Below are 22,394 nucleotides of genomic sequence, written 5' to 3'. Positions count from 1 at the left end.
TCTCTCTCTCTCTCTATTCATCCACCTGCAATGTCACAATGTTGGTGTGATTTCTGAAATGTGTGAAAGTATGAGGTGTCGTGTACAGTATAATATAATATGATGATATCCCTTAATTAATATATATATATAGGTAAACTACGATTTACAATAATTAACGCATGTTCGCTGAGGATCGGTTACATCTATCGTGGTCTTTGACCGTTGCTAGTGGGGTCCTGAAGGGGGGGGGGGGCAATGGGGTTGCGTTGCGTCGGACGTAACATCCTTATTCATCAACGATATGGATAAAACTTAAAGTTTACAAAATAGAGGATTTTTGAGAGATGATACTCAAATATACCTCGACTGTCCACCATCTGAACTAAGATTTGGTCTTGAGAAATTAGCGTGTAATATAAATACTATATTTAGTTTTGCCGCAAAGAACAACTTCTCACTGAATCTGTCTAAAACGAAAAACATGATCATGAAGACTGGAGTAAAAGTGGCCAAACGTTTATGGGAAAGTGCTGAAATTGTCGGAAAATCGTAGGATATATGTAGTTCAAAGATTGACCACAAGCATCGCTCTAGTTAAATGCGACCGACGTGAAGTGATTGTTTTCATACCTATAGGAAATTGTAATGTTAAATGGGTTCAGAATGATTGTGAATACTCTTAACAAGAGAATCAAATCAAGCCATACTTGCCTCAGATCTATGTTACAATATTATGGAAATTGAATAACAAAATAGCTAAAATTCCCCTTGCCCTATTATTTTCACGAGAAACATTACGCAAATGTAATCGGTCTCTACGAACACCTAGCTCTTCCATAGCATAAATTAGAAATAAGACATTAATGAATATGGCGTAGTAAGTCCATGGGAACGATCCATGTACGGGATGTTCCCACTAATATCACCAGTGAATGTAAGAGAGAGTGTTGTCCAGTTTAGCGAAAACCAGAGAACCTTAGGACCGGAATCAACCAATTCGGCATTTTTACATCCCTTCTTTAGGTCCAGACACTCTTCGAGGTTGGATAGGCATTAGAAGACAGTCAGTCTACTTAGAAGCATCCTCAAAACCATTCACATTTTCATTCTCATTTAAATTTTGAGTCGTATACGAACTTAGTGTGAAGCGAGCCGTATAGAGTCAAGATACCCAGGGTCTATCTTGCCTTCTTCACCTTAGGGCCGAGCAATTTTGTCCCCGTTACGAAAACTCAGTGTTCTTGTATCATAGTGACCACTCCACTAGTGCCAGTGCCTATCTTAGCGGCCGGGACAAGGATCACCAATTTGGCTATTGGGTTGATTACATTCCTTGGATCTCATCTCAACCAACTCAAAGTATCTCTCTTTTCCCTCTCCCCATATCCCCTCCTGCCTGTTCCTCCCTCCACCTCTCTCTCTCCCTCCCTCACTATCGCTTCAGCCACTGACATTGTACCATCCTTCTCATTTTCGGACGTCTCTCAAAACGACTTAATGGAAGTTATTGCTCTTTCATCGAGCAACTCGCTCTCCAGTGGTTCAGACGGTATCCCATTCCTCTGTATAAACCATGGTCTGCCTCTTATCTCGTCGGTTCTTTGTGATCTCTTTAACGCTTCTCTCTGCTGCTCTCACTTTCTATCTGCTTGAAAACGAGCCTTTATCAGACCGCTCTCAAAGATCAGGACCCCTCTCTCGCCCTTTGACACACGCCCGATTGTTAATCTTCCCGGGATGTCAAAAATACTAGAACGTATTGTTCACCAGCAGATTTGCCACTTTGTAACCAACAATGACCTTCTCGATGCAAGTTAGGTTATAGGTCCGGCTTTAGCACATAATCAGTGCTGTTAAGAGTTTGCGATGACATCCGTAAGGGCATTGATGATAAAGAGGGATATTGATGATAAATGATCACACATCACCTATCCTTGTCCTCTTCGACTTCAGCAAGGCGTTTGATACAGTCTCTCACGTTCGGTTGTTCTCCAACTCAACCCTTACCTGGTTCTACTCATACCTTACTGGCCGCACCCAAGTGATCTTTGATGATCGCAACAGTATCTCGCAGTGGCAAACGGTAACATCTGGTGTACCGCAAGGTTTTGTACTAGGTCCAATGCTTTTCTCTCTCTTTATCAACGACATCAATTCTTGCCTTAAATACTCCAGTCACATGATATTTGCCGCTGTAACGTAGATCTATCTCCATTGTCCACCGAGATTGCTGCAACAGGGTCTTGATCGCATTGCTTCCGATGCTTCAGCTATCTTTAATTAGACCAATACTAACGGGCTTAAGTTCAATATCTCAAAATATAAAGTTATGATTTTGGGCAGCGGCGCGTATATTTGCTCTTTTGACGCCCGTCTTCTTCCACCTCTCGTAGTCAATAGAGTTATTTTACCGTATGTTAGCGAAGCGTAGTAGTATAAGTTGGAGAATTCTGGACCAGGATTTTACGTTCGATTCTAGGAATTGCACACGATCGAGAACATTCTAGAAGCTTCTAGAACCTTCTAAAAGCTTGGACGGTGCGTGTCCGTGCTAAGTCGCGGAGGATCGCTTTCAGAGCCGACGGTCCTCTCGCGGGACGTTTTGGTGGAGCCCCTTGTCCCCCACGTCGGGGAGCCTTCAAGAAGCTTCGATGGAACACCCTTTCTCTCTCCCCGACCCGTCTAGATTTCAGACGGCAGTTTTCAGTCGGTTTCACCTTGAACGTTATCTCGCAGAATTGCGGATCGAGGATACAGCAGCATCGATTCCTGGAAATTTTTTCGGCTTCTCGTCAGCTATTCGATTCCAGGAAGCCTCCGTGCAGATTCGTGCAGGTTTCGAACGGCAGCCCCCGACCCGAAGCTTTAGATGACTCCCCCGACCCCCATGCAGACTTCAGGCGGCAGCTGGACACTATTTTGATATTGCTATTCAGGGTATCGAATTAGTCGCAGAAGATAAGCGACCCTGTATGCATTTCCGAATGCGCAATTCGGGTAAGTGTTTTATCGCTTGAACCGATGCAAAACAATTCCAGGGAAACCTTGAAACCTTCGTATAAAAGACCCTTCGATGATGCGCAGCGATCATTGTTATTTAAACGCTGAGGTACATTATTGGTGTCAACAAGATGAATTCTGCAAAGTGTAAAAAGTTAATAGAGATTATGGGAGAAGCATATAAACTTCTGCAGAAGGGATCATCGATTGCAGAAATTGAAAAATGGACGAAATTTGGCACTCAAAATATTAGACTTTCGTGTTACATAGGCCGTAGTAGCTATCGAGGCCTTTAAATTTCATAACAAAAATTTAGAAGTAACCAAAAGAAAAGGAACGACCACAGGTCACGTGAATAATATTTGAGTGAATTCCGAGCGGTAAGAATACACTCAATGGTGGGTTCGCTGCTCGTTTAAGGTGTTGAAACACGCCTTGCTATTCCAACATGGACAGATATTCCCTGAAATGTTTAATGATGGGTAATAGATATTTAAAACGCGAGTAAAATGTGAATTTGCGATATATTTTTACAAATGATTTGCTAGTTTCCAATTAATTGTTGTTGTATACAGTGTTTCAGTTATGAGAAATACTGGGATAAAAATTGTGACATTGGATTACAAAACAAGTGGTTGCGGAGTTCTTCATCATCGCTGCTTAGATCTCTAAACAGCTGTCGTATGCGGATATTGATGAACAGACCCTTTTCAGTTTGGGTGCGTCTATTAGCTTTCCGGATTTTGGTGGTTTGAGTTCCTCGTCCCTTACTGGGTGCGTTCGTTAGGTCCAATGTTCAGAGCCTAGCGGTTCGTACGGTTCCAATTCTATGTTCCATCTCCCAAGTACCTCGTTCTTTAGTTTGGAGGACGATGGTCCGGTATCCTTCTCTTGGTTCTGTGATAGTTCCCGTAGTTCTTTTGGTAACCATTTTGTCTATACTTGTCTATTTAGTCTATACTTGTTTTAAGCTTGATTGCGACTGAAGTGGATGGACAAGATTTGGCATTGTGTGCTATTTTGCTTACAATATTGAATTATTGTTGACGGAGGTGTTTGATGCCATGAGTTAAAGAGTCGGCGGATATGTTACTTGTGGAATTCGCGGCGGTTTTTCAATGGGTTGATGTATAATTGTTATTTATGGCTTATTTTTAGCAATGTTCATGATTCTGGATCGATTTTTTGACAAAGCTCGCAGGTTTTTATTTATCGAAGTGTTTGACTTTAATTTTTCCTTTGTCGGTTCTTATTACTGCGTCGTTTAGGTCTAATAACTGTAAGATTTAGTAAGGGCCTTCATAATGTGGATCGAATTTGTGACATCTTAGTTGCTTTAAAACGTATACCCTATCTCCTGGATTAAATTTCATTGGTTTTATTTTCTTGTATCGTTCTTTTGTCTTTTCTTTGGTCTGGATTAACGTATTGCGAGCAATGTTTCTGATTTTGGCCAGATGGGTGATTAGTTCTACTAAGTAGTCACCGTATGTTTTTAGATTATTCATGTCCGGATACGATGAAGGTATTCTTGCAGGTTTTCCAAAGATGAGTTCGTAGGGAGTGAAATGCGTTGCTTCGTGTACCGAGGTATTATATGAAAACATTGCGAATGGTAGTAGTAAATGCGACGTAGTGGCTAGGAACAAGTGTCCAGCGTCTAACGCATAGCTACGGTGCGCCCTTTTCGCACAGCATGAGTGGGGACGAGACGGCAATAAGTCCCACAGTTGCACTCGGGAGCTTGGTGGGGCATTGACGCTAGCTAGCCGAGATGACACCATTATGAAGTGTTGAAGTTACGTTTCTATTGCGCAGGCAGAAAGGTGTAAGTTTCATGACTTCATATAAGATTATGCCCTTTTGAAGCGCCCTAGAAAAACAGGTGTCTGTGATTATTGAATGGGTTTCCCACGTATATGAAATTGTTGGTGGCCCTTAAAAGGGCCGGTCAGCGAACCTGGCAGAGCGCACCATTATGCGGACATTAATAGTTCGTGCAGAAATTGCCGCGATCGATTACTTGGTTCTACCGACTAGGGATCGAACCGACCAAATTTTCCAAAAACGTAGAATCGTGCCGAAGCTCGTCCCAAATGTTTTAGACATGGCTGAGAATAGATGTCTTCGTCCTCTTCCTTTCGGGCGACCATCTCTTAGTCATCGCGGCCCAAACATTTTCAATTATGTTTAGGTCGGGTGACTTTGCAGGCCATTGCACCAACTGAATTTCGGGGTGCGCCGAGAACCAATCACGTGTTTTGCGTGAGGTATGACACGCGGCGTTATCTTGAACCAAGCGAATATACTCCGCAGAGTCCATACGTGGAGACATCTCGACCAATTCACCGATAACGTGACCGCTGATCCATCCCCACACTCAACACGATATACGTCCGCTGGAATCATGCGGAACAACGTATCTCGGGTCCAGCCAGTTATCGGTTGGTCGCCATACGTGAACACGATGATCAGCAGACGACACGAAGACTTTTTCGTCTGTCCATATTGTAACTTCCCAGGTTTCACGAGGTGTCAGCAACTCCTGCAACGCGAACGCGACGCGGTCCTCTCCATGTCGGGGAAGCATCGAAAATTTGCGAGCTGGACGACGACAATGATACCCAGCTTCTCGTAATCTTCCGCCTAAGTCGTTTTTCACGGTCTCCGATTTCCAACACGATGATCGTGCAGAGCATGATCTCCACCGCGACGATACCTCTCAATCGTCATGCCTGTCTTATAATAGTTTTAACGTATTAATTGAATATTAATAGCCTGGCTTCAAGGAAGGGAATTCTTGAATTTCGAATTTCAAATATGGCTGCAGTTTTCACCAAATATGAAGTTCGCGGTTTCCGAATGCCACCGAATACTCCCGGACATAATCGAATATGCCCGAGTCTTCCCGAATGATTCCGAACGCGGTTGAAAGTACACGTTACAAGACGCTGCTCCGTGTTAGCGTACTTTTAGCTAAAAGCGGCTTAAAAGCGAGTTCTGAATACGGTCACTAACAACTCGGTGCAGTCACTTTTAACTAATAGTGTCTCTGTTAGTGACCTTAAGAGCGAGTTCTGAATACGGTCACTAACAACTCGGTGCAGTCACTTTTAACTAATAGTGTCTCTGTTAGTGACCTTAAGAGCGAGTTCTGAATACGGTCACTAACAACTCGGTGCAGTCACTTTTAACTAATAGTGTCTCTGTTAGTGACCTTAAGAGCGAGTTCTGAATACGGGCTTAAGAGTTCGCTCGTTAGGTGCACTACCGAAAGTCCCATTAGCTCCTTCTCGTTTTTTCGCAGGGTACTAGCTGTTCTCGTCATAGAGCGTTAGTCTGAGAGAGAGAGAGAGAGAGAGCAAGAGCGTGCGCCCGGACACGAGCGGTCCCCCACCAAGCTCCCTATTGCGCATGAGGGGCCTTGTCGGCATCTCGCTTACACTCGTGCTGTGCAACAAGGACGCACTGAGCAACACTCTGGTGTCTCGCTCGCACCGTAGCGCTTTCTGCGTTGCACGCACAGGCCAAGATACGTGAGTAGGCGCCGCCCAATCTCCTTTCTTACCTCACCGCACGGCGTCTACCGCTGTCACCATTATTGTGGTTCAGTGTACTATAACGTGGCGTCCGTGGGACGGCCAGTTACATAAAGCATAGGCGCACGGAGAGCCGTGCCGCCGACGAAAGCCGGCAAGAGAATGCCTACGACGACGGAGGTTCGTGGCAAGAGGAAGCCGGGGAGAGAAACCGGCACAGCCGAGCCAGTAGATCGGGCAGGTTCGGGTAAGATCGGCGCCGCCCGGAGACTGGCGGGCTCTGAGCGCCGAAAAGCGAGGAGCGGACCGAGGCGAGAGTAAGCGCACGAGTTCAGGCGAACTCGGGATTCTTCGGGAATCCTCGGACCGGGGCCGAAAGGGGGGTCACTTCGTTTTGAACCGCGGAACGTGAATACCGAAAACCGGCGGATAAGGTATCACGATTTTTTGGTTTTAGTGTGGTGAGAGTGTGTGAGATTTGCATGACCTTTTGGTCAACATGGCTTTTCCCCGGACGTGATATGGGAAATTGGATCTATCGACGAAGTCGGCGGTCCTACGGAACTCGAATTGACACAGGGAGGAAACGGCCGACGAGGAGGAAAATAGCCAACCACCACCACCCGAGCGACGAGGAAGAAAGGTACGGTGCACCGGAAGAATCGGTAAGTGGGTCATTCTGTTCTAACTGTTACTTTTTTGATTAAACATTTGTCAGTTCTATAATTTAACTTTTTTTTTATGCATATTATTATTCTATTTTATTGTAAAAATGAAAGTCCGAAAGGATTTTGCTACAACTTTAAAATATCGAGAATGAGAATTAAATTTCAAATTTTTCTTGCTACGGTAGTGACTCATTTATCCACGGTACTGACATAAAATAAATTTAGTAGATATTCTTTAGAAAAATTATTAAATTTATCTACGAATTGTATTATAACATTTTTAAACTTTTTTGTTCTAATTAATTAACACTTCAATAATGATTAGTAATTCATTTTCAACAAATGATAATACATTATAATTTATATAAAATATTAATCAACTGAAACCTAACACATACTACTTTACGAAAATACTACTTTCTACTACTTACATACTAGTTTCATCACAGCATTTTTTGAGTTTTTAATCTTCTACGTAGTGATACAGTCTGAGTTTTTGCTGAATAATCACTAGCAACATCTTTATCGTTTCCAACTTTATCGTTTAAAGAGTAATCAATTCTTCCCATAGAAATGTGTTTACATAAATTTCCATTAGAGCAATCAAAGCAACTTAATGAATTGAATAAAATACAATTATGCTGTAATTTATTCCATGAGTATTGATGTACTTTCATAGTACCTACGAAAGGCATGAAATTATTTGGTAATATTGCATCAATGTTCAATATTTCCTCTTCTGTAACACAATCAATATTAACAGATTTAACACGATTACGGACAATTGATAGCAAATAGTCAAAATTTGATATATCTGAGCCATATTTCACTTGGTCATCTGCTAACTTTTTTATGTAGCCTCCGATTCCATCAGCAGAACTTTTTCCATGGCCAGCCTCACTAAAGTTATATGTAATATCTTCTAACTGAGTATAACACTGAGGCAAGTACTGTTTGTCGTGCAGGGCGTTATTACAGGTCTAACAAAGTTAATCTCCTACGCTACGCGTGAAAGTTTATATTTATTTTTGTTCTGGGTAAGTTCTTGACTGCCGTCCTATACAGGCCCGGTCCTTTGGATTGCCGTTAGGTGAAGGAATTGGTGTATGGTCTATTTAAATCAAAGGTGCAGTAATCCCAATGAAATGATTCGAATATATTGTTAAAACCTAATTTTACTTATATGTTAGTTATTAAATAGAAATAAAGAAAGTGCCCGATGGTCTTACAGCTAGGTTTACAATGATCTCGTAATGCCGTGCCCACACTCACTCCTGCATACTCACTCTCGTACGTTCATTCGGCGTGCAACACTGAATGCCGACGCTGCCTTGGTATTCGCAATTCTTCTTCACACGACTCGAGATCCTTCACTTTTAGTAATCACTTAAACTACACAACAGTATTGTTCGTGGCAAAAATCAGAATACTACATCTAAACTCACATTGATTAATACGCTACGCGTGCAACTCGTAGGGCTCGATACGTCTTAATCGACTTACATACGGAACTCCCGTGAGAATGATAGCCGCCGCGCGATTCAATTTGTGAGGAGCTATTCCAGCCCGAACTATGCGCTCTGGTGTGTATCTGGAGACTAATTTGCCTTCTATGATCCATCCTACTTTCTGCTGAAAGTAGGTGGACAGGTAGGGGCAAATCTTACTAATTCAGCGGTTTTACCCGCTCGCGTGAATCCTGGGATTTTCAATTCACACGTTTAGGCACGTTTTTGGCGTGATAATACCGGAAGCTAACTCCCTCACATATTGCTGGAGTCGGTATCTCCAAAATCGCGTGGTTTTTCTGTTGCATCATCGTTCGTATATATGTGTGTGCGAGACCCAAATTCAAAAAGGCACGGCACGTGACAGCATCCCCTCCTTAAGTATCGACGCCCTCGTCGATTCGATCGCCTTTGGCAAGCAATCCAACGACGCCTCGATGCCCTAGGGCCACGTATTGTAAAGATTTTGACAAGTGTATATTTTTCCTACCACGGTAAGTGAAGATCTTACACTATTGCTTAAGCTTATATGAATACGCTAACAGGGCCTGGACTATAATTCTAGTAGGGCTATCTCATTGACATTATCTTCTCTAGCGACTGCCACCTTTGCAATTTCTGCTGGATGCACCCTTTGTCGTCTATGCCCCTTCCTTGTACCCGTTTAACTTCTTTGGTCCCCGGGGTTTTCTTCTGGGGAGCCTCGCGTCCCTGATTCCTCAGTCTTGCAAGCGAACTCGAAGATGGAGGACGTAAGAGTCACGAAACACGGCATCCACGCGGCCTTCGTTTGCGAAGGACCGCCTCCCCTGGTGTTGCAAGTGCTGCTGGTAAGTTCCCGCTATTATTGTCCATTGTTCGGTATCTTCTCCATTCCAGAGGATTCGTCTCATCATTATTTCCTTTGCCCTTAGGACACCGGAAGAATCCTGCTCCCCCCTCGAGGCGGAGGGGTCGCCTTTTGCGGGCCGACATAAATGAAAGGACGGCCATACGGGAGCATCGCCAGATGTTGTGGTGCCGTAGTGACATTTTTTGGGTAAATCCAAATGCCGAGGAGGACCCTCTCGGATTGCAACGGTTATTCGCCCCGAATGCTGTCGTGACCCAGCCGCGGAACTAGTTTACCCTTTTGGGAAGAAGAGAGAAAGAAAAAAATTTTTTTTTTCCTTTTTCCAATATATATATTTTTCCAAATCATTACTCAAAATATATATATTTTTTCCAATAATAATAAAATATATACTTTTGCTCTTGGCTAAAATTTATTTTTTTATTTATTTATTTATTTTTTTGGTGTTCGTCGTGCCTGTCCCTTTGCGAACAACTTCCTTACGAATAGTATTATGTCTCACTAGAGATATACTTTAGGCTTAATCAACCTGAGCCTCTTGGCGTGGAAGAATTCCGGTGTCAATAGCTGTTGGTGGGGACCTGATCTCGGGTTCCCCTGCGTCCATCGTGGTGGCTCTTGTATCACTGTTGCGGATGCGATAAAGGTGACCTGTGCGTTTACGAGGTAATGGCATTGTTTCTTCTGCTTCAACGTCGTTCTTCCGGGGAGTCAACCATTCACGACAGTTTCGTTTCCAGATAGTTCTTTGACAAAAATAGCCCCAGAGAACCAGCACGAAGAGCCCCTGGAGAGAGAATCCAACGATGGTCCAGTGTTGTTGCTGCTGTTTGTTCCTTTTATGCGTTCCAATCTCTATGATCTTCTGTTCGATATCGGATAGTGATTGGCCATCTTGCTGATACTTCCATGGTTGGGATTCTCCATGGAATTCATCCGGTTTTGACGGCAATACCCTCTCATCCGGAAAATCCTTTAGTATCGGTGGTATCAGGGTCACATTTAGGGTGGTTTCTGGTGCATAGAAATATTGCTGCTGACTTTCATAAGCTCTAATTCCGGTCAGCATCGTGCTACGCGTTCGTCCTACGCAATTCACACTTAGGTGAAATACCCTTGCGCCACTCAGTTCTTCGGTGGTGTCAACTAGTCCCGGGCAAAGTATGTGCACCGTTTCTGGTTGAGCAAGAGAATACAACCAACCCCCTTGGGCTGGCAGGTGCTTCCAGAACGGATCAAGCCATGGAGTGACACGGATGTTGCACTGCTGATAAGCTGATATCGATGGACGAGTCAGCATTTCTATTTCGGATCTTCCAGTGACAAATACTTCGTAGACGGGTGCTTTTATGGTACAAATTTAATTGAAAATTACTTGCACACATGCCGCAATTTATAGCGCATCGGCCAAAAAGTATGTTCTTCGGTCCCCTGAAATGGCAATGTATGGAGCGGCCGGAGTTATGTGAGCCGACCCCGCCTGACCTTCTGCCTGAGGCACCGGCTATGGGTGCATGTGGTATAACTGACAACGCGTTCTGTCGAGTAACTGAATATGCAGTACGATACGGGTGATGGAAACTCAAACTCAGGAGCTTGAAGTTGAATTTTCCGGGAGATCGCTGTTAATTGGTCTGTATGTAGAATGGCTGGATCGTATCGTCCATCCGGTGCCTCAGGGATCACTCGGATGTATTCTTTACCAACTTTTACGCACTGCTCTAGTTTTAATTGAGCACGGTACGCGAATCTCGTTAGCTCCGCATTAAACTTAATCTTTGCATTTTCTGTGTCCAAGGTTTGTAGCTGTTTCCAAAGACCATCTAATCCGTCGTACAGTTTATCGACTCTTCCGGATTCACTTACATGATCCTCATGGAGTTGTTGCAATCGCGATGCCGTGATGTGCATTTGTCTCCCTATCAGTTGTGTTAAATTTGTTTGATCCGCAAACAGTCGGTCTATCTGGGAGTGGATATATTCTGCGTCCTCTTGATTCATTGTCCCGAATAGCGATTTGCTGATCGATCCAATTATCCTCAGAAGTACGGAACGCCTTTTCATGGAACGTAAGGGCTCTCGGTCTATGGTAAGTGGAAGTTCACGTGCGATCGCAGCATGTCCTAACTCCCTCACTGTCGTTTTGGCAATTTTTAATTGATCCTTAATAAGATCATATTGCAGGAGTTCGCGGCAAGTGTCTAGCGAGTTTACCGGTTGACAGGGGCCCAGTGCATTGTCCATTTGCTTGCCTATTTCCGGGAAGTCAGTTTTAAATTTTTCCATTTCTATAAACATACTCACTCTCCAATCTACATGTTGTAGTCGTAGCGGAGTAACCTTTTCATAGTATAGTCCAGAAAAATCTTTTATCGCGATGTTCTGATGCGAATTCTGGCCGTTCAGACTTCCCTCCCTCGGAGTCACAAGGCTCAAAAGCACTACTACCCAGATTTCCATCATATTTCTACTAGGCTTGCCGGATATTTCCAGATCTCACTCCAGCGTTACAATTGTGATTTCCTGGTCGATGGTTACTGGTTCAATGGATGTTGGAGGGCCCGGATGCACGTACAGTCTGTCTGTCACTATTGGCCACACTATCGCCACCGGCCTGCCTTTATAGCGTGCTTCTCTATAGGAGTTTTCTGTTGAGCCACTGATTCCGTTCGCTTGTATGTACAATCCCCTTTGGTTGAATTAAGGGTTTTTTGGTTCCACAGGTCGTCCGATCAGATGATCACACCGCTTCACTTTACCACTGGCTACAGCTTTCGCCCGTTTTTCCCGGTTTTTCACTCCCGCGCGGCCTACCATGAGATTTTGTAAGAATTCCCGAGATGAGCAGCAGATGTCTGGGCTTGATTTTAATAGCCTTCAATGGTGGTAATAATAATATTAATGAGAGTCAACCTTATCGTCGGACATCAACACAGCCCTCATTTTACCAGTGCACTCGTTGTCGTTTTAAGATATAGGCAGGAATAACTGGAAGTATCTAGGGTTCGAACATACAACACTCGAGCGGCTTTCGCTCCGAGCTTGTAATGGTCGGGGTTGTTGTGAGCCCAAATACTGGGTTCGCGGATTTGACTGCCGGAAAGGGTTTTCGGGAGTCAGGTACTTAGGGATTCGTTGCCTGAGTAAAAAGTTGGAACTTAACTCTCGATAACAAGTAAAAGATTTATTTGAAACAAAACAAGTTACGTTAGAATACACTATTAGAAATAAACCGTAAACGTGGTGAGTACGAAATCACGAGGCTAGAGGTTAGTACTTCGACTAAGTTACCGTAGTAAGGCTTCACTCGTAGCTCTCTACTTCGTCTGACGAGCCGACAGGCCGTCCGCTTTTTATAATCTTAATTATGGAATTTTTAGAGATACAATAACCAAGGATTGTTTCTATATTTCGCCATGGTGTCGGTGATGTGTCTCCTTTGTTTCCATAATATTGGCGAGTGGAATGTGCCGCGTCGCAGCGTGGCCATTCCGTCGCTTCTGACGTAGGCGCGTTTCCAAATCTATATTATGGTTTACAACAGGGTGTTACACCGAGTTCGAGCAGGTTATCGCTCAGAATTTGAGTATTTGGAAATATGTAATATTCAAGCGGGTAATCGCTTAGAACATCACTCTAAAGGAGATATATTGGGAGAGTATGAAGCCCAAATTCGAGCGAATGACCGCTCAGAATTTTCCCGTTAGGATATAGCTTGTACGGGATTTCGCACTAAAGCTGTTAATGTACTGGATTCTCTCTTGAAGCGCTAAGGAAAGGTACCGAGGGCGACGTGCGAGTGCGTTCCGGTTATGCGGGAGTAAATGTCGATAATAGTCCGATGACACCCGCGGAGTTCCCGGGAAAACCCGCTACAATATGGAAAAAATATGGAGTATGCTGCTCGTCAGGAGAGTATACTAGTATTCTTGCGAGTGACCGTACCGACCCAGACGCTGTCTCTATTCGTACAGCACCTACGTCAAAAAGGACTACTCCCGGATCAATAGCAATGCTTCTAACGAAGTTCAAATCGTAATCTAAGTTTACTTCAAATATTGCGGATCCATGTAATATCTGAGGTGGTTCCAATTCGTGTTGCACTTCACCGACCTGTACTGGTTCTAAATTTTTACTGTCTTCGATGGTTAAATGAATGTAGCGGACCATTGAAATATCTAACAAGGAAACCCCCCCAACCCGAACAAAAAGCTGTAGAATATTGGAGAAGTGGGAAAAGAAAACTTAAGTATTGAAACAGCGTAAAGAAGATTCAGAAAAGTCTCATCAATCAGTCAGCTCAAACGTTGAGCTCACAATATTAATGAAGGTGGCACGTACCGAGAAAAAATTGCACGGATTTGTCAATACACACTTGATAATTTTAAAGCTGCTGTTGAAAGTGGTTTAATTATTCACGATCACGATATACGGAGATGGGCCTTACAAGTTCAAAAAGAAATTGGATCTGAAGATGTAAGATTTAAAGCTTCTAAAAATTGGTTAGTGAAATTCAAAAAGGCTCACAGAATAGTGTCTAGAAAAATAAATAAATTTATTACTAGGAAAACATTGGAAAATACTTTAGGCCTCCAAATGATGGCTGATATGTTTGTTGCTGATGTGAAATCTTCTATATCATCAATTGGAATTGAAAATTTATATAATTCAGATCAGAGTGGGTTCCAATTAGAAATGCATTCTGGAAGAACATTAGCAGTTGAAGGAGGTGCAAGTGCAATGAAGTCTTTATGTTTTAAGCACTTTTTTGAAGATAATCATTATTGTCAACACTTTGAAGAATAAAATACTGTGACTTACAATTAATTATAAAAAGAGAAGAAAAAGAAATAAATCTTATAAAAATAATTTTTAATCATAGTTTGATTAAAAAATATTAATAAATATTGAGTACATACCCTGGTTTATATAAAGAAAAAAAGCATAAAAAATATAGTTTTTTCAAAATATAAAATAAGGGTTGCAACCCCTTGGGTCATTAACAAACCTCATATCTTCGACTTCTTATGACAAATATTTTCCACTTGGTTTTATTAAAAAATATCAATTAGAATCTGACATATGATAAAAAACAATTTTCGGGGGTAAAATTTAGGGGTGGTTTTTATCCCTTTGAAAAATCCTGAAACACCCCAACTGAAATATTTGATGGAGTTAACGGAAACGCTTTTCTTTATTTTTTTGAGCGCATACCCCGGTTTTTATGCAGAAAAAGAGCATAAAAAATATAGTTTTTTCAAAATATAAAATAAGGGTTGCAACCCCTTGGGTCATTAACAAACCTCATATCTTCGACTTCTTATGACAAATATTTTCCACTTGGTTTTATTAAAAAATATTAATTAGAAGTCGAGATATGATGAAAAAACGATTTTCGGGGGTGAATTTCAGGGGTCATTTTCACCCCTTTATAGTGGATGTCAGCACAAAAAAAAAATACGTGTCTCTTATTTTGTCGAGTACTACAACATATCAAAAAATTATTGAAATCGGTGGGGTCGGGTTGGGGGGGTTTCCTTGTAAGTATGAGGAGACGGAGCGACTAACGAGTTCCGTGTAAGTTTTCTGCCTACTGACGACTGAATTTTTCAGGGCAGGGAGTTGAGCTCTCTGCTCACTCCTTTTTGCAAACTCTGCTTTCCCACACTCTGTAGGAACTATGATAGACTTCCCTCGTTATCGTCACGTACTGAACCTCGTATTTCGGTCAGCATTGCCGGGTTGCGGGTTCTCCTCTTGGTAAGACGTGAGAAAGTCCTTCAGCTGCAGTCCCCATGGTTTCGCGTATTTCCTGTGTCACTAGATCCCTTTATTCGTCAGCCAGCCAGCGTGTGTTGCATGTGAGGACTCGGGAAATTCCTTATCAATTCCTATTGTTCATTCTTCACTCCAACGCATTCATTTATATGACAATTTTACGGCATCTACATGTTTACGAACTAGGTGACCATTTCACATTTTCAATATTACATTATTTCTATCGGTTAAATCTACTATAGCATATGGTCCATGATATTGATCATCAAACTTACCCTTCCGGACCTCCTTTTTCATCGAAACCTTGTCGCCTACGCGGCCTGTAAATGACCGGGCTTTTTCATCATAGTACCGTTTGGAGTTTTCCTTCACCTTATTGATGTTTTCACCCGTGATTTCGCGAATTTCCGACAATCGCTTTATCAATTCCGATGTAAATGAATTATAGGTGGAGAGTTTGGGCTCCATGGGAAACTGACTAGGCAGTCTCGGTAGTCACCCGTATACTACCTCGTACGGGATAAAATTCGTCGCCTCGTGCACACAGGTGTTATAAGATAGTTCAGCGTATAGCAATAGTCTGTCCCAATCATCATATTTCCCCATATAGTGTTTGATGTACTCCGGTAGCATGATGTGGCTTCGCTCTAGGGCACCGTTCGTTTAAGGTCTATACCCAGACGTTGTAAGCTGTTTGATTTTGAATATCTTCGCGATTTCCCTTAGAAGACTGCTCGTAAATGCGGCTCCCCGGTCAGTCAATATTGCACGCGGAGCCCCAAATTGACTTATGAGCCGTCGCGTTATTGCCTCTGCAATGGTGGCTGCTTTTAAATCCGGGATCGGCTCTGTCAGACAATATTTCGATAATTGGTTCTGCATGGTTAGTATATGCTTATTTCCATGCGGAGTAGTGGGTAGGTGTCCCTACGGTGTCCAGTGCAACTTTATCAAAGACGTCCACAGGCGTATCTGTAATCAACATCGGTTCACGAGTTTTAACTTGCACGAGTTTCTGCTCCTGGCAGCTCTTGCAGCGCCTGATAAAGTTTTGCACATAATTACGAACTGATAGCTAATAAAAGCGTTCTCGGATTTTCCGGTAGGTCTTTGTTACCCCCCTATGGCCGCCCAACAAGCTCTCATGGAACTCGCTTAAGATGGTATTCCGATCTTCCAGCCTCCTGACCTGCCAGCCAGGCAGTTGTATTTTCCCGTAACAGATGGTCACTGCAACTTCCGAATTCGCAAACAACTTGTGAATCTTGTGAACAAGCTCGCCTGCGGGCAGAGAGTCTGTATAATCTCCGGCACGAGATATTCGAAGAGATTCGACGTGGTTACGTTCTAAAACCTTCTTCAAGTTACTTAATCCCTTAAAAATGTTCTCATCTTCAGTTTTTTTGAAGTACCGGGCTTTTATGATTATACTGTAGATCTTATTCTTCCCATAAAGCGTGATAACTATTTGTCTCACCTTTGGACTTGCTTGTTTCATTCTGTCTTCATCAATTCTTCCCAGATCCGAGAGTATTTTATCAATTGGCGTAACGAGTTCTCCGTCTGCGGATACAAAATGGACGTAATTATCGGGTTTGTATGTTAGACATTCCCGAGTTCCAACGACGGGATTATTGGCCTTCGCCACGACAATACCACTACGGTTTTGGGTCGCCAAAAATCTAGTAACTCCCGCGCCTTTAGAGGGTCCCGGTGGGCTCCCCCGACCCCTTGCTCTCATGATACTACTTCCCCCGCGTGCTGATTTCGGCATATTACTCGAGTTTATCGGAAATACTCTTTTCGTGCTGTCGCTTTCAGAACACTCCGAGCTTGATTCCCCTGAAATTACTGGATTTTGGGAAAGCGCATCCGCGTTGTCGTTCAATTTCCCGGCCTTATAGACAAATTCGTAGTCGTACCTTCTCATTTTCCATTTCCACCGCGTAAGCCGTTTCCCAGGGTCGTTCATGGCTCCTATCCATTTCAAGGGCTCATGGTCGCTAACAAGCCTAAACCTCCTACCATACAGATAGGTATTAAAATGCTCTATTGAATCAATGATCGCCAGGCATTCCTTATCTGTAGCAGAATAGTTCCTCTCAGCCTTTGTTAGTACCCTCGAATGATAGGCTATCGGCAGATCTTGCCCGTTATGTTCTTGTGATAGTACTGAACCTATAGCGATGTCCGAGACGTCTGTTGTTAAAATAAACTGCTTATCCAAGTGAGGGTACTGCAGCAATACTGGTTCCTTGCGAAGGTCCCTGAAGCTGCTCCTCTGCGGAGATCTTCAAGAGAATGCTAACCCCTTCTTTAGTAAGTCAAATAATGGCTTTGCGCGCGCTGAGAAATTTGGTATGAACCGTCGGTAGCAACCGGCTAAACCCAGAAACTGATGCACATTCTTCTGAGTTTTCGGGGTAGGAAATTTCTCTACTGCTCTTAATTTCCTTGGATCCATTCTCAGCCCGTCACGGCCTACTATGTGTCGGAGATAAGCAACCTCTCGACGAAGAAATTCGCATTTGTCAGGTTGCAAGGTGAGATTAACTTCTTCTAAGCGTCTCATGAGGCGTCAAACCTTGACCTTGTGTTCCGCCAACGATTTTGCGAAGACCACGATGTCATCTAGGTACACAAATAATTCCGTGCCTTGCAGTCCTCTCAGCACGTTATCCATTAGTCGCTGAAACGTAGCAGGTACATTTTTCAACCCCTCGGGCATCCTAGCATATTCATAATGCCCGTTCAAAGTAGAGAAAGCGGTTTTTGCTCGATCCTTGCGATCCATGGGAATTTGTTGAAATCCGCTGGCTAGATCGAACGTTGAAAAATACTGCGCCTGGCCCAACTGGTCCAATATATCTAGTATATTGGGCAGTGGATAAGCGTCAGATACCGTCTTTTCGTTAAGCTTGCGAAAGTCTATCACCATTCGCATGCGCGGACGGCCCTGCGAATCAGGTTTCTTAGGCACTATCCACACTGGCGAATTGTACGGCGATTGCGAAGGAGTAATTATCCCATCGCGTAGTTTCGTCAGTGCTTGTTGTTCGATTTCATCCCTATGGATTACCGGGAATCTGTACTGTCTGGTGTTTATCGGCAAGTCATCGACAGTTGGAATTTCATTATAGACGCGGTCCGTGCATTGTAACCTATCGCCTTGGAGCTTGAATCGATCAGGGTATTCCTCGATAAGTTCACGAACATGTCTCTGTTCCTTTTTGTTGTGATTATCTACTCGCAATGCAGCTAAAATAGCGGTTACGTGATCTGCCGGGGGAACAGCGTCTACGTCCATTGACTCGGTATCCTCGAGCTCAGATTTCCCGTCGGGACTACAGTAAGTGAATGGCTCTAATTCCTGCGCTCCTGGGTGAATTTCTATATCTTCGTTCCAGGTATTAATTACCGTCACGTGGCAGTGGCCGTTGGTCTGGGTGACTAGGGCTTCGCCCAGGAACAGCCCTTCTGGTGCCGCCACACGAGCCAGATAACCTTCTTTTAAATCCCTGTTCACCACTTCTAACGTTACTTGTTGTCGGGTGCGAGCTCAAATTCGAAAGACACGGTTGGATTTTGCTGTTAATATCCGCTTTATTTGTTAACGCTCAATAATATAGATCATTTAGTTAAGAACAATTCGGAGGTTGTCCAGCTTTTTCTTTATTGCTTTACAAAGTTACGGGGTGCCGGCGTCGGGCAGCGTTCGCCTTCCGTCTTTTACGACTGCTTCAGGGTCTGGTCATGCGCGAGCTAAGAACCGAGCGTCTATTAAGACCGGCCGAAAGTCCTTACCAGGGTCCCTCGCAGCGGAACCTAGGTTACTGCAGGGAGACTAGGAGGCTGAAGCGAGGCCGTTAGACCACTTCTGCTACTCACCAGTTACTGGTCGGTCAGTCGGGGCAAGACTGACTCAAATTACCCTGATTTCGCGGCTTTTTATACCCTTGAAATCAGGGGTTACTACGTAACTTTCCCTTAGTGATAACACCGCAACAATTGGCTTTTCGAAATATCGCTGTCTAACGAGCCATGGAACTTTCAAGATACTATGCGGGTGCGCGAATTATTAGGCAGGCAAGGTTCTTTGTGTTTTCTAACGGGTAACATATTATATGAGGGTTGGTATCAACAAACGGTTTGGGTCGGATGGGGTCGCTTTGAGTAACCATGGTATTGTGGTTAAATGAAATCTCCGCCTTTTCCTCGCGAAAGTATGGTTTCCCAATTATAGCGTCGGCTGCCAACGGTAGATCGTACATGACATTGAACTTTGTTGGCTTGTCTGTAAAATGAATTAATACGGTACCAAGCGTTAATATTTCTTTTTCTGCGATTCCTGAGACTTTGCTTATCTCATCCGTATTTATTGTCTGATCTTCATCTATTGCCCTCAGTTTAATAAGGCTGGCGTCCGAGCCCGTCTCTAAAAAAAATCGTCCTACTCGGTTACGAAGTTCCGGGGCTGACATTTCCACTACCGGTGATTCTGCTGAGGTGCTCGCCCAGAGGACGGTGCAGACTTTTCCAGAAATTTCACCGTGATTTGCTTCTCGTCCAGGTGACTCGCATGACGCAGTTCTTGTGAACGGCTCGCCGTCGGACTTGGGCGACGAGCCTCCTGGTAGTTTAAAGATTGACGATCAACCGGACTAGGCGAACGATCGACTCGTATTTTAGAACAACAGCAACATTCCCTGCTTGGTCGTCCGTGTCTTTCACTCCCTCGGGTATAGTCCTCGCTCCTCGGACGGTGTTTCAAAATTCCACTCGGTCTTGGTGAAGAATCATGATCAGGCGATTCCTGCCGAACCGTATATTCCCGCCGGGAGCTCCGATACGCAGGCGATGGGGTGCGCGAATTGTGATAACGGTACACATCGTACTTTCGCCGATCGTATGGTCGGTCATCATGCCGATAATGCGACCGCGATTCTCGCGCGTGGCGATATTCAACGTCGTCTCGGTATTTCAGGCGAGAATCGCTGGTGCGATATGAAGAGCGCGAACTCTTTTCCGCGTGGGAGGGCCGATTGTGATACGTAGGACGAGCAGTGTTATCGCCTTCCCTCGTGTACAGGACACGACTGGGACTTATTTCGCGGCGTTTTCCGACGTTCGTCTCTATCGGCAAACCTTTGAGCTATATGAAAAGCCTCCTCTAACGTCGCCGGCTCTCGCTTGTCTACGGCATCGCTCATTTTTGTCGGTAATCCGTCTATAAACGCAGTCAGAGATAACTGTCTTAACGGATCCTTCTCTCCTTCGGGTGGGTCAACGTCATGTTGCGCCCGGTACGCAGACCGTCCACCGCTAAGGAGTATCCGTATTTTACCATAGAATTCACCGACGAGCTGACCTTGTTTCATCCTTATCCGCGAGAGAGCATCGGTATAGTAGTCATATGTTTTGCCCGTGGCGAGACGGCTCTTTAGATATTTTATATAGTCAGCGACGGTGTTTTTCTGTTCGCCGTAAACGATATTCCTGATGTCACCCTGTAGGTTCCCTATAGCAGCTTTAACGTATTCGCTCTCCGTGCCTGGTGGTAGCAACGATGCACCATTCTGTATGTCTTGTAAATAATGCCTGAGAGACATATTTTTCCCATCATATTTGGAATCTAGCCCCAACCGTTACTGTAGCGCCATGCTGCTCATCATCTCCGTTACGTTATTAAGCAATCCCGTAAATATGTCTGAGTCGGTCGCCATAATGATCAGAATTCCTTGCGGCGGAGTTTGATAGACGAAAGGAGGTTACCGATTTAGATTCTAAGTCCCCGTTAATAGAGAAAAAAAACTGCTCCAATATCGAGCATCCACCAATTCCGTTTTCAATCCTCGGGGGTAGTCAAGAAGGACCCCAATTCTGACACCAATTAACTTGTGATGTGCAGGGCGTTATTATACGTCTAACAAAGTTAATCTCCCACGCTACGCGTGGAAGTTTATATTTAGTTTTGTTCTGGGTAAGTTCTTGACTGCCGTCCTATACAGGCCCGGTCCTTTGGATTGCCGTTAGGTGGAGGAATTGGTGTATGGTCTATTTAAATCAAAGATCCAGTAATCTCAATGAAATGATTCGAATATATTGTTACAACCCAATTTTGCTTATATGCTAGTTATTAAATAGAAATAAAGAAAGTGCCATATGGTCTTACAGCTAGGTTTACAAAGATCTTATAATGCCGTGCCCACACTCACTCTTACGTGCTCACTCTCATACGTTCGATCGGCGTGCAATTCTATATGCTGCACTGTAAGTCAAGTTTTCTTCTTGCAACAGGATCTTCTTCGTCGCGGGATCTTTGGGGCCACACAAGATTTGATCTCGTACCGCGTTGTTTATTTCCGGCAAGTTGCAGTATAATGAAAGTCGCTTTAGTCTTGCATCAAATCTGCAACTGCTTCCGTTGACGCTTGCTGTGCTTGGTGGAATTTACATCTTTGCATAGCTTCAGAACGTTTAGGTTTAAATAATCTTTGACAATCGCAACTAGTTACACATACGTCTTTGTGCTTGGTTTATCTGGTACATATAAGTTTCTTACCAGGTTATACGTTTCCGGATTTATTTTCGTTAGGAAGACTGCTGCTTGCTTGTCAGCCTTTACATCGTTTACCAGGAAATATAGTTCCAATCGTTCCGTATATGTTATCCAATCATCTTCTCTTAGTACAAACTCTAACTTTGGCACTTTGTGCTCTGACATCGTGTGAATTATCTTGTGGACTATATTTGTTTCGTTGCGTTCCGTTTCTTATATTCGTTGTTTGTCTCGTACGTACGATCTCAGGAGCTTTCGTAGTTGGTCGATACTGCTGTTATTATCGAATTCAATGTTTAGGTCCAACGACAATCTAACTAGCTGTGCTTTTGTGAAAGTTTGGATCCATGATGTCTTTGTGTAGTGAATATTATGAATCAATATCTCTTCTTCATCGCTATTGGATTTAGCGACATGCGAACAACGAAATGTTCTAGTGATTTCTCCCCAAGCAATTTTGTGCAATATTGCCCAAGTTCATACTTTTTGTATATTCGGGTTTATCGA

General features: G+C 43.6%; 1 protein-coding gene across 1 annotated transcript; it reads right to left on the bottom strand.

The window, feature by feature from the left end:
* Nucleotides 1–21,658: 21,658 nt before the first annotated feature.
* Nucleotides 21,659–22,179, bottom strand: LOC112494099. Its single transcript, XM_025083256.1, has 2 exons — nucleotides 21,891–22,179; nucleotides 21,659–21,762 (listed from the first exon to the last, which is right to left on the bottom strand). The coding sequence occupies exons 1-2, from the start codon at nucleotides 22,050–22,052 to the stop codon at nucleotides 21,721–21,723; spliced, it is 204 nt and encodes a 67-aa protein (XP_024939024.1). The 5' UTR covers nucleotides 22,053–22,179; the 3' UTR covers nucleotides 21,659–21,720.
* Nucleotides 22,180–22,394: the final 215 nt, after the last annotated feature.

Source organism: Cephus cinctus, unplaced genomic scaffold, assembly GCF_000341935.2.
Source record: "Cephus cinctus unplaced genomic scaffold, Ccin1 Ccin1_scaffold0272, whole genome shotgun sequence".
Taxonomy (NCBI): Eukaryota; Metazoa; Arthropoda; class Insecta; order Hymenoptera; family Cephidae; genus Cephus; species Cephus cinctus.
This window is presented reverse-complemented; position numbering and strand designations above follow the sequence as displayed.